Source organism: Rhinatrema bivittatum, chromosome 6 (genome assembly GCF_901001135.1).
Source record: "Rhinatrema bivittatum chromosome 6, aRhiBiv1.1, whole genome shotgun sequence".
In the NCBI taxonomy this organism is placed as follows: Eukaryota; Metazoa; Chordata; class Amphibia; order Gymnophiona; family Rhinatrematidae; genus Rhinatrema; species Rhinatrema bivittatum.
The window spans coordinates 27,198,104-27,211,519 of record NC_042620.1 but is presented as its reverse complement, the minus strand read 5'-3'; the positions used below and the strand labels follow the sequence as shown (position 1 = coordinate 27,211,519).

At 45.8% G+C, this 13,416-nt stretch overlaps 1 protein-coding gene across 9 annotated transcripts in view; it reads left to right on the top strand.

Annotated features, from left to right (window-relative positions):
- LOC115093445 (actin-fragmin kinase-like) overlaps positions 1-13,416 on the top strand; it is a 256,956-nt gene that overhangs the window by 38,467 nt on the left and 205,073 nt on the right. For 6 of the 9 annotated variants that reach the window (XM_029605167.1, XM_029605168.1, XM_029605161.1 and 3 more), the window contains exons 3-4: positions 7,639-7,709; positions 13,008-13,098. In XM_029605167.1, the coding sequence (XP_029461027.1) occupies positions 7,639-7,709; positions 13,008-13,098 (162 nt within the window). The remainder of the gene's footprint in view (positions 1-7,638; positions 7,710-13,007; positions 13,099-13,416) is intronic. The other 3 variants (XM_029605163.1, XM_029605165.1, XM_029605164.1) reach the window with 1 other exon arrangement.

The window sequence follows — 13,416 nt, the reverse complement described above, 5'->3', positions numbered from 1 at the left end:
GGGTGCGCCCGGCACTGCCGCACTCTTTCTAATGCGGCCTTACTGTATCGACCTGCTAGTGTGTAGCAGATGGACTCAGGACCAATGGGTATAGTGTGCTCCTGATAGCATTTGGAGATGGAGTCAGATTTCAATCTGAAGTCAGCACTACATATACCCGTGCAGGAAGCTCCGCTCTTCAGTATTTCTCCATCTCTTTAGCAGTTTGGGACTTTACACAAGCTTGCACAGCGTTAGGAAATCCAAACCAAAAGAAGAAAAAAAATTCCAAAATCTTGTAGAGATAAGACGAGTTCCACTCTCCTGCGGTGATACCTTAGGGTCCCTCCCCCAGACGAGAATTCCTGAGGTGATTTCCGAGATCCCTCAGAGGTTAGCCTCGGTCCGGTAGCCGGTTCCTGGTGTGGACTTAGCCCCCAGGAGGGAGCAGCTGAGAGGCAGCGGGTGCAATACCGAGCGCGGCGGGGAAGGTATTTTCCTCTCCCCCCCCCCCCCCCCCCCCCCCGCAGCCGGAGACTGCCCGCACGAGACCGGGAAGCGCCGAGACAAGGTAAGGTAGAAAACTTTTCTTTAGTCTCCGGTCTCCAAGGTTCGGATAGCCGCACAGATCGCCCGCTGGCGTCTGTCCTATCGGGTTGAGCAGCCCCGTGTGGGCTAGACCCTGATCCGGTACGAGGGTCCTCCCTCGTGGAGACCCTCCGGGGGGGGGGGGTCGCCATCTTGCCCGCATGGTCGCCAGCACCATCTCCCCCCCTCTTGATCGCCGTATTGTCCGCACAATTGAGCCGTGCGCACAGCAGCGAGCTGGGCGCATAAACTACTTGTGTGCACAGCGGCGCGCACAAAGGCACTGGGCGCACAAATTAAGCTGGTGCGCACAGTGGCACGCACATTTTCTGCAGTTTGCACGCACATTTTCCGCAGTTTGCGCGCATATCTAAGTCTCCCGGTGCGCGCATATAGGCGCACAGACGAGTTTTGAACAACCCCCGCGCTCAAATCATGGCACCACCGGCCAGGAAAGCCAAGGGACAAGCTCTCTGCCCAGCCTGCCACGTGAGAGCGGCACAACACGAAGTGGCTTCGGCCCTGTGCCTGTGCTTGCAGTGCAAAGAGGCCCTGGGGGAACCAGGACAAGGCCCCCCCCCCCCTCCCTGGCCAGTAGAGGAATCCGGCTCCACCAACGACAGTACCCCGGACCTCTCTATCCCCGGCTCGGCCCCTACTCATTTGGGCCCCTCGGGGAATGCCGCTGGCTTCAATATGGACCCAGGAACCTTTTCCTGGGTAGAATTCTTCAAAGGGCTGCAAACTTTTGTCCAGGTACAATCTGTGCCACCGGCGACACAGCCACAGCCTCCACCAGAAGACCAAAACCTTCCAGGCCCCTCTCAGCCTCCCCGAGATGTGCTCCCTCTGGACAAAAGCCTCCTCTTAGGGGATACAGACACCTCTGAGGAAGAACCAGACTCCCTGGAGGAAGGAGAAATCCCCCCAGGAACGGAACCATACCGAACCATGATGCATTTCTTCTTCAGAGATGAGTTACCAGACCTCGTGTCTCTGAGCTTGAAGGAGCTGGCCATCCCAGGCACAAGCGCCAAAGTGGAGCCAAAGACAAACCCTCTGCTGGTCGGGCACCGTCAGGCCTCACGCCATTTCCCATTGCTGCAGGCCGTACAACAACTGATCGACTTGGAATGGAATGCTCCAGAGGCCAGTTTCAAAGGAGGACGGGCCCTAGAAGCCCTATATCCACTGGAACTCTCAGCCAAAGAACTCCTGGTGTTCCCCAAAGTGGACGCCATGGTCTGCGCTGTCACGAAGCGCACTACCATTCCAGTTGAAGGAGGAGCGGCACTCAAGGATGCCCAGGACAGACATCAGGAATCCATCCTTAAACAGTCATTTGATGCAGCCATGTCATTACAGATCGCTGCCTGCTGTGCCGTGGTGATATGTGCCTGCTTATCACTTGCCAGGAGCGCTACTTCGCCCGTCGAAACATTAGAACCAGCGATATCCTTCCTCACGGATGCAACATCCTATCTGGTGCGCACCTCAGCCAGGGGCATCTCATCCATTGTGGCAGCCAGAAGACAACTCTGGCTCCAAAGCTGGTCAGCTGATGCGACCTCCAAGACTAAACTCACGAGAATGTCCTTTAAAGGTGCCCTCCTGTTCGGAAGCGAACTGGAGAAGTTAGCCAACAAATGGGGCGAATCCCTAGTACCTCGGCTACCGGAGGACAAGAACAAAAGAAGCCATCGTCCTTCTCCCGAAACATCCAAGGGCAGAGGATCACAGCGCTTCAGACCATACAAGAATACATACCAAGCACCTCGCCCCGCAGGCAGGGGCCAGTCCTTTCATAACAAACACAACAAGAGGGGAGCCGGCTCAGGTCCAGGCCTCAGCTGCACCGCACAATGAGAATCAACAGACCCATCCACAGGAAGAAGCCATAGAGGGCAGGCTTGCCCTCTTCTACCAAAGATGGGTCGAGATAATGTCGGACAAGTGGGTCCTAACCATCATTCAAGAGGGATACTATCTGGACTTCCACAGCATCCCCCCAGACAAATTTGTGAAATCCCCTTGCCACTCCCCCTCCAAGAGGACGGCAGTGGAAACCACACTGACAAAATTGCTCTCTCTAGAGACTATATAACACCGGTGCCCATGTACCAACAAAATACAGGGCACTATTCCATCTATTTTATCGTCCCCAAGAAAGAGAACATTCTGGCCCATCCTGGACCTCAAGTCTGTCAGCCGCTACCTGAGGGTACCACACTTCTGCATGGAAACCCTATGTTCAGTGATAAGGACAGTACAGCCGGGAGAATTTCTGATCTCCCTGGACCTGTCAGAAGCCTATCTGCACATCCCGGTCCATCACGACCACCAGCGCTTCCTACGCTTCACGATCATGGACCACCACTACCAGTTCCAGGAGCTACCTTTCAGACTAGCTACTGCCCCTCGAATGTTCACCAAAATCACGGTGGAAGTTGCAGCGACACTGAGGAAAGAAGGAATCCTTGTACACTTGTACCTGGACAATTGGCTGATCAAAGCAAAATTGCCAGAAGAAAGTCATCAGGCGACCACCAGAGTCAAGAATGTACTACAGAATCTCGGGTGGGTCGTCAACACAACCAAGAGCTGCCTGCAGCCCTCCCAATTGCTAGAATATCTGGGAGTCCGGTTCAACACCCAACAAGACAAGGTTGTCCTTCCCCTTACAAGGAGAAGGAAATTGATGGACCAGTTGAGAAAACTGTTGAACGGTGCTCACCCCACGGCATGGGACTAACTCCAAGTCCTCGGCCTCATGACATCGACCCTAGAAGTCATCCCATGGGCAAGGGCCCACATGCGACCAGGGGATCGATGCTCTCGTCCAGACCTGGCCACAGGAAGAATTGCTGTACGCTTTTCCTCCATGGCCACTACTGAGCGGGATCATCCGCAAGATAGAACACCACAGGGGGCTAGTACTTCTAGTGGCCCCGGATTGGCCAAGAAGGCCGTGGTTCGCAGACATGCAAAGACTTTTGGAGGGGAGCCCCCTGTCCCTACCTCCACACAGGGATCTGCTCCACCAAGGACCGATCCTCCACGAAGACCCAACTCGATTCTCTCTTACAGTCTGGCCATTGAGAGGACACGCCTGAAGAAGAGTGGATACTCGGGGGCAGTGATTGACACCTTGCTCTGAGCACGCAAGTTTTCCACGTCTCTAACCTACATACGAATATGGAGAATATTCGAAGCCTGGTGTGAAGACCGTGGCATACTTCCACGGACAGTCAAAATCCCCACGATCCTGGAATTTCTGCAGTATGGCTTACAGAAGGGGTTGTCTCTCAACTCTATCAAGGTTCAGGTGGCCGCGTTGGCTTGCTTCAGAGCCAAAGTGGATGGCATCAGTCTATCTTCACACCCAGACGTCTCCCGCTTCCTGAGAAATGTCAAACAGATCTGACCACCACTAAAGTGGCCGGTACCTCTATGGAACCTCAATCTAGTACTAGACTTCCTAGTGGGAGCTTCCTTCAGACCTACCCGCACGCTGTCTCTACGGCTTCTAACCTTGAAGACTGCATTCCTAGTGGCAATGGGGTAGATTTTCAAAAATGGCGCATTGGCGTACTTTTGTTGGCGCTCCAGGCGCCAACAAATGTACGCGGGATTTTAGTAGATACGCGCGTAGCCGCTAAAATCCTGGATCGGCGCGTGCAAGGCTACCGATTCCGTGTAGCCGGTGCGCGCCGAGCCGCGCAGCCTACCTCCATTCCCTCCGAGGCCGCTCCGATTTCGGAGCGGCCTCGAAGGGAATTCGCTAACGCCCTCCCCTCACCTTCCCCTCCCTTCCTCTACCTAACCCACCCTCCCGGCCCTGTCTAAACCCCCCCCCCTACCTTTGTTGGGGGATTTACGCCTCCCAGAGGGAGAAGTAAATCCCCGTGCGCCAGCGGGCCGCTGGCGCGCCTAGACGCAACCCGGGAGCGGTTCCGGAGGGCGCGGCCAGGCCGAAACACGCCCCCGGGCCCACCCCCGAAATGCTGCGTCCCGCCCCGAAAATGGCGCGCCGCTCGGCCCCGCCCCCCGACACGCCCCTGACACGCTCCCCTCGGAAAACCCCGGGACTTACGCGAGTCCTGGGGCTCTGCGCGCGCCGGTAGGCCTATTGAACAGAGGCGCACCGGCGCGCAGGGCCCTGCTCGCGTAAATCCAGGCGGATTTACGCGAGCAGGGCTCTTAAAATCCGCCCCAATGTGTTCAGCCTGTCGCATCTCCGAACTTCAAGCACTATCCTGTCGGGAACCATTCCTCAGATTCACACTGGGATCCATACAGCTACGCACTGTCCCTTCTTTCCTCCCAAAGGTAGTTTCTCATTTCCATCTAAACCAAACTATCTCACTGCCATCTCCAGACGAGCATAAGGACTCTGAAGACTCTCGCCTTCTTCGCCTTCTTATCGTCAGCAGACTACTAGTCCGATACCTGGAAAGGTCGGAATCCATACGAAAGACGGACCACCTATTCATCCTTCACAGCAGGCAGAAACAAGGGGAAGCGGCCTCGCAGGCAACCATAGCCCGCTGGATCAAAGAAGTAATCAAGGCGGCCTATGTAGAGGCAGGGAAGCCTCCACCTCTACAAGTCAAGGCTCATTCCACCAGAGCCCAGGCAGTGTCCTGGGCAGAAACCAAGATGCTGCCACCTGCCGAGATCTGTCGGGCGGCGACATGGTCCTCCATTCACACCTTCTTGAGGTTCTACCGCCTGGATGTCCAGGCCCGGGAGGACACAGCATTTGCAAGGGCAGTACTAAGTGGGCCATGGGCAGCCTCCCACCCGGTTTGGGAGTAGCTTTTGTACATCCCATTGGTCCTGAGTCCATCTGCTACACGCTAGGAAATGGAGAAATTACTTACCTGATAATTTTGCTTTCCTTAGTGTAGACAGATGGACTCAGTATCCTGCCCACGGCTGTCTCAGAATTCGGAAACCTCGAGTGACAATCCCCGAGAGCAAGACAAGCACGGGTAAGCCACGCTTTACCCCTAGTTAAGACACCCATAATTACCGGGTGTCGGCATTTCTCAGTTGAATGCACTGGCAGTCTCCAGCTAGAATTCACATCAACCAGTTCAAGTTAATCAAGTTATTCAAACACTCATATATCCACAATTGCTTTTCGAGGAGAATACTGAAGAGCAGAGCTTCCTGCATGGGTATATGTAGTGCTGACGTCAGATTGAAATCTGACTCCGTCTCCAACTGCTGTCAGGAGCACACTATACCCATTGGTCCTGAGTCCATCTGTCTACACTAAGGAAAACGAAATTATCAGGTAAGTCATTTCTCCATTTCTTCTTTCTGGCATGGGTCTCTGCCCTTACAGTTGCTTAGCACAGAAATCACAAAACAGACACCATATGTGACACTATGAGTGACATTTGGCTTATCTGGGGGACAGATTCAGTCTCGACTCTGGTTATTCTTTGCAGTTTTTTATTAATTAGAATTTAAAAAATTAACTATTGGACTAGTTCAAATTAACTATTGGACTAGTTCAAATTAACTATTGGACTAGTTCAACTATTGGACTAGTACAGAAACCTACTTATCTCCCTTGCCGATCACATCCTCATGGGCCTAGACAAAGGTCAATCTTTTATCCTAGTCCTCCTGGACATTTCATCCGCATTTGACACCGTGAACCACTCCATCCTACTAAATCGCCTAGCAGAAATCGGATTAACAGGATCGGCACACAGCTGGTTTAACTCCTTCCTAAGTAACAGAAGCTTCAAAGTAAAAATCAATAACAACGAATCCCCAGATGTCAAATCAACATTAGGAGTACCACAAGGCTCCTCCTTGTCACCCACGCTGTTCAATATATACCTCCTGCCCCTCTGTCAATTGCTTACGGACCTAAAATTAAAATTCTATCTCTATGCAGATGACGTACAGATTCTGATTCCCATTACAGAATCTCTCCTTAAATCTCTCGCCTTTTGGGAAATCTGCCTCAAATCTATTAACAGTCTGCTCACCAACTTGAATCTAGTTCTGAATGCAAATAAGACTGAACTCCTAATCATCTCCTCGGACCACTCGGCCTTAATTAATCCACCAGCAGGCAACACCCAGATCACGCAAGTAAGGGACCTTGGAGTAATCATTGATAACCGTCTAAATCTTAAGAAAGCCATCAATAACACTACCAAGGACTGCTTTTATAAATTACAAGTCATGAAAAGGCTCAAACCCCTCCTCCACTTCCAAGATTTCAGGACTGTGCTGCAAGTCACACTCTTTTCCAAAACAGATTACTGTAACTCTCTTCTCCTCGGGCTCCCTACTTCATCTATCAAACCATTACAGATGCTCCAAAATGCTGCGGCAAGAATCCTGACTAATACCAACAGAGGAACACACATCACTCCCATACTACAGAACCTGCACTGGCTGCCAATAAAATATAGAATATTACACAAGGCTCTCACTATAATCCACAAAGTCATTCACAACCAACAACAACTAGACCTCCAGATTCCCCTCAAATTATACTCATCAGACAGACCGATCCGAGAAGCATATAAAGGCACCCTGCAACCCCCTTCAACGAAATCTACTCGCCTATCATCTACCAAAGAACGGACTTTCTCTACAGCTGGCCCAGCCATCTGGAACAAGATGCCCACAGAACTCAGATTAGAACCTTGCCCGCTTACCTTCCGTAAAAAACTTAAGACATGGCTCTTCATCCAGGCCTTCACCTAACCTACAGACCCAGCAATTCCTCACTAGTTCAGACACTGATTCCTATCTAAACTCTCTGTCAAGTGTAGCCTATACACTTATGCCTCTTCTCTTCATATTATTGTATTATCTAATTTCTCCAGTTATGCCTTCTATCGCTCCGGCTATCCTAGCCCTCCAGGTTAATACCCCTTGTTATATGTAACTTTCATTTCTTGTTATATGGTTGACTTTGTTATTTCCCTCATGTTATTTGTAAACCGATCTGATATGAATTTCTTTCATGAAGGTCGGTATATAAAAATGTTAAATAAATAAATAAATAAATATCTTTCCGTATTTTTCTCACAGAACGTAACGAATGGGAGCAGTTAAAATGTACCGAAGAAAAACTGGAAGGACATTCAGTGGTAGCATATCAAGTGAGTGTGCCTCTCCTTGGAATAAGTTGGCTAGTATAGGCAAATTTGGATTGTTTTCTGTAAGAATGGTATTTTTTTTTTAATTGGCAGCATTAAACAACACTAGTATAACCCCTGAGTTCCTTGTCGTAGAAAGAGATGAGCGTTCATCCTAGACACTGTGCCATCTTCAACTAAATTTGCATGGAACCACAAAATCTAACCTAAGCCTTGAATTCATCCTCTGTAATATGCTTGGCTAAAGTGGTCATTTGTAAACTTGGATCTTCAACACCACATTATTCTATGCAGTTATAGTGTTCAAAAATGGTTTTAAGTTTTTTTTTTTTTGTTTGTTTTTTTTTAAATCTTCACCCACCAAGAAATCAGCCTTAAATTAGATTCTTTTTCCATTTGCTGCTCCTGCCATCTCCTGATTGCAGTCAAAAGAATACAAGTCTCATGTCTGTTAATCCAGACACTATACAGTAATGCTTTGTGGGGATTTGTTTCCATATTTTTCTTAATATTTAGTTATATAATGTTATGGGTGAACATACACTACACAAAATAGTTCAGTTGGCATAGTGTCATCTAGAACAGAATGGCAGACCTAGGGCGAAGGGCTTTAAACTAGTGTCATCTGGGATGGGTGACTAAAGTCCTTTGGTCAGTAAAGCTTTGACCACTTGTGGAGTAAACGAAAAGGGAAACAAGAACAACATTTGGAAAGCTTTGTACGCAAGTATTCGCTCATAGTGTGAGTAGTGAAATTCCAGAACTGGAGGCCCTGTGAATGAAGCTGATCTAGAAACAGTGGCAGTCACTGAAATGTACACAGAAAAACATCACTGGGTGTAGTTGTACACAAGAAAAAAATCCACCCAAATGTAAATCTTATTTGCATGTACTCCGGGACCATAGATCATCTTATATGGACCAATTTTAAATCAATACTTGAATTGTGGGAGTCCTTTAATCATTCTAAAAAACATATAAAATTAAGCAAAATATTAATTTCCCAATTTCAAATGTGACAAACCCTTCGGTTGCGTCACCGTTAAGCTCTGGGTACTTCTATATTCAGAAACAAATCTATTGTAAGTTGGAAACAGGAGAGGTTCCATTTAAATGCATCCCCTCCTTTTGAGGGTGCTGGGATGGTCTGCCTCATGAGAGTTAACAAAAGCAGTTTTTAAAAAGTGAGTTCTGGGGGCAGTGCAGCTTTGAGTTGGGAGGTAGTGTCGAGGTTTTTAGGAATTGAATTTTTCAGGCCTTGTCGGAAGAGCCAGGCAAACCCTGCCTGGGAAGACTAACCAGGGTCGGGAGGGTTTTCCCTTTCCAGACCACTTGCTGGCTGGTTGGGATTTTCCCTCTGGGTTGTTTTTAGGTTTTTACAATTTTCGTGGTGGGAGCCTTGTAAGACATTTGGGCCTCTCCAGGGCATGGGGTATCCGATGTTTCGGGCACCCAGGGATAGGGAAGACCTGCTCTAGAGGTGCTGACCCACTGCAAGGAACAACTGTAAACCGTTGTGATGGTGCACTACTAAACGACGGTATAGAAAAGTTTTAAATAAATAAACTCCAATATTAATATCAGTTTTTTGGGCTACAAAGACATTTTATTAGAAGATCTGGGAGGAAGATTTTGGCTGCCACTTTTTCCTATCCTGGTTATGCAACATCTAGAGCTGTGTATTCCAGGATCCTGTCTCAACTTGGGATCTGTGAAAGTGAGGGAGATTGAGAAGGACTGAGGAAAACTGTGAGTAAGACCAAATTAAATTACAACAGAGGACCCTCACTTGGAGTCTTCGCCTGTGGGAAGAGAGAGATTTGAGGATACTATGCAAAGACTGTGTGATAGATTTTTGGCCAGATGGAAGGGGGTTTTCCATTCCAACAAGGCTATGCCTGCCCTCTTGGGAACTTCATTAATTCAAGCCTTAGGCTTAGATGATGAGTGTCTCCCTTGCTGCTGGACCAAAGTAAAGAGACCCTTGCACAGATGGAGAATTGTAACAGCCACCTGTGGAACCTAAAGGAATTAAGTTCAATTTTTGAACACTGATCCCGAGTCTCCTGTGTATTATTGCTGGCACTCACAGCATCCATAGCGTGGGGTAAAGTAAGTCATCCCTGTCACATTGGGCCCTGAAATCCTACAAAGATTCCGGCCCTGGGAGTAAGAGAGCTTGAGAGAGTTAGCTGGTGAGTGGTTTCAGCCCTGAAGAGAACATCAGGTAGCAATGTGCACCTGGGGATAGGGTTACACACAGATTACTTAAAAGTTTGTGATGAATTTTTCTCCGGATGTAAATTCCAAAATAGACTATGATGGTTTCCAAGAACTAAACCCAACATGGTACTGTGTTTTGAGTATCATGCAGCCTCAGAGGAACTTAGCGTTTCTCTGGTCTGACAACAAACAGATATTTGTCAGGAAAAATAAAGGGAAATGGAGGGAAAAAGGCCACTGCTTTAAAAACACCAAACAAAAAAAACCTGAGGGTGGCTGGAAAGATAAGGGAATAAAGGTTAGCATTCAAAGCCTACCAGAGATCACAGAAGGAGGAAGGCAGGAGAACCTATGTGGAAAAGTTAAGAAAAGCAGAAATAGAGCAAAAATATAGAGGAGAAACCAGTTAATTCAATAAATCATGGTATACCCCCTTTGCCCCTCTCCCCAGATAAAAAAACAAAGGTATGAATGGAGGAATGTCTAGAAACTGACAAAGTAGAATTACTGAGTACATACTTCTATTAAGTATTTGGGAAGGAGATCCATAGACAACTACCAAAAATAAGGAAGAGACCCAAAGCAAATTTCAGAAAAGGATGTAATTATGGAGTTAACAAACTGAAAATGGTTAAAACTATTGGGTCAGATGGGATATGTCCTAGGGTATTAAGCAAAGTTCTGGCAGCATCACTGTCTGACTTTTTAAATACTTCATTGAAGTCGGGTATGGTCCCTGGGAACTAGAGAGGGGTTGACATGTTTTTATTTATTTATAAAATGTTATATACCGTCATTTAGAGGGGGTTCCATCACAACAGTTTACAAATATCCATGATAATAAACATAAGATCACTGAAACAAAATAAAATCTTTAAAAGACAATATTAACTACTATATTATACATAAAATCAATGGTGAAACATTAAAACAGGCTAATAATTATATCGGCAAATTACAGTGCATCAAAATAATTAAATCATAAAATAAATGATAAACAATTGACTAGCTATGCCATCTGGTTCTGCTGATTCTGTTCATTGTATGCTTTGCAAAAAAGCCACTTTTTAGGTCTTTTTTTAAAATGTTTTTTCATTTTCCTGCATTCTAAGGTTGTCAGGTAGTACGTTCCATATCTTTGGCCCTGCAAGAGAGATTGCTCTGTTTCTGACTTGTATTAAATGTGCTGATTTTACTGTCGGAATAGATAGGAGAGCATTATTACTTGATCTTAGATTTCTTTGAGGGGTATGTAATCTTATTGAAGCATTTAGCCATTCTCTTCCTTTCCCATAGATTGTTCTATGTAGGATGCAGAGGGCTTAATATTCAATGTGATATTGTATTGGGAGCCAGTGTAGTGAGATCAAAACCGGTGTGATGCGATCATACTTTTTTGTTTAGTATACGTGCTGTGGTGTTTTGAAGAACTTGTAATGGTCGAATTGTAGATTGTTCCAATCCTAAGAATAGTGCATTACATTAATCTATGCTTGAGAACAGTAGAACTTGAACTGTTCTAAAATTATTGTGATCAAGTAAAGGTTTTAAACGTTTGAGTGTTTGTAGTTTATTGTAACCTTCTTTGAGTTTCAAATTAATATGTTTATTTAAATTGAGTTCAGAATCAATTATCACACCTAGGTTTCATGCATTATTTCTAATTTCAAGACTCGTTTTGTTATCTTCTAGGATCAGAATTGACGGTTTGATACTGTTAGTTCTCCGATCTAAAAATATGACTTCAGTTTTTTCAACATTTAGACTCTATTTCATATTATTTAATAGTTGTTTAATCAATGCTAGATACATTGCTGTCAGCTTAAGTGTTTTGTCTGTTGAATTCTTAATAGGAATTAGAATCTGCATATCATCAGCATAAATGTAGTGAGTGAGCCGAGCCCACTGAGGAAATGACAGCTGGGAATCATATATACATTAAACAGAGTTGCTGATAGTGAGGATCCCTGTGGGACTCCAGTATCCAATCTATTTTTTTGGAAATTGCATTGTTGATTTTTATCTGAAAGAACAGATTTGTAATGTATGATTTGAACCAATTAAATGTATTTTCCGTTAGCCCACTTTCTTTGTCTGTCTAGAAGGATGGAATGGTTCACTGTATCGAACGCTGCTGACAGGTCTAGCAGTACTAACAAGTAGTTTTATCCATTGTCGAATCCTCTCAAAATTTTATCGTTTATTATTTAAGAAAGGAGGCGTCAATCGCAGACTGGCTAGTCTGACATTGCTAGTGGGAAAATGGTAATTTTACTGGTTATTCCTCTCTCTATTTTTCCTAGCATACTTCTGGTTATTTCGTTGCCTTTAGATCAGGGATGGGCAACTCTGATCCTCAAGAGCCACAAACAGGTCTGGTTTTCAGGAAATCCACAATGATTATGCATGAGAGATTTGTAAGCACTGCCTCCATTGTATGAAAATCTCTCTTGCATACTTATTATAGATATCTTGAGAACCATGTCTGTTAAGGACCAGAACTGGCCATCCCTGCTTATCTGACTTTCATGTATACTCTCGGGGGTCAGTTTTTCAGTAGCTGGGCAGTTTCTTTTTGAAAATTTGTTGGTGTGATGTGCACATGTAAAAAGGGCATGCATACTTAACAGTAGCAATTTGTATGGGTGGCTGGGGGGGGGACAAAACATATACAATTGAAAATGCAAACATACATATATGCACTGTTTACTGTCCAACCTAACAATCCTCAGGAGTGCACTTTTTAAGCTGGCTAAAAGTATATGCGCTGAAGAAGCCTATCTATACTTTTAGGCAGTTTGAGCAAGGGCAGTTTTCAAATAGCCAATTTACCTGGATAAATGGCTTTGAAAATTGTCCTCCCCTGTGCTACATTACAAACAGGTTGAGATCTTGCTTGGTAAAAAGGCAATATTTACATTACATGCACATTTAGCATTCTTTTAATTTTATAAATATATATAGCAATAACATTTTTCTGTACCACGTGAGAGGGTTTGTATAGGATATGCTATTTACTTGCAAGTATTGGTAAAACATGACCTTATCACGAGGAAACTGTTTTATATAAATAGAAAGCTTGTTTTACAGGGAGTCCTCTACATGTTTGGTGGCATGATGGATTCTGCATTTACTCAGGGGAAGTGTCCTCTCTGGATGTATGAAATAGGTATGTAATAAAATTTGATTGTTATGCATGTAAAAGCACCTTACTGTGGAAGTGTGCTTTTGAAAATTGCTATAACATATGCCTTTGAATTGCTCACATTAGGTGTGACGATTACTACAATAGTATGTTATATTTGCATGCACAATTCCTTTAAAAATTCACCTGAAAATAATGGTAAGGCTTATATTGGTGGACAAACTCCCTAAGGGGTAGATTTTCAAACAGGGCGCCCTCGCGTACTTTTGTAGGCGCATCAGGCGCAAACAAAAGTACGCTGGATTTTAGTAGATACGTGCGGAGCTGCGCGTATCTGCTAAA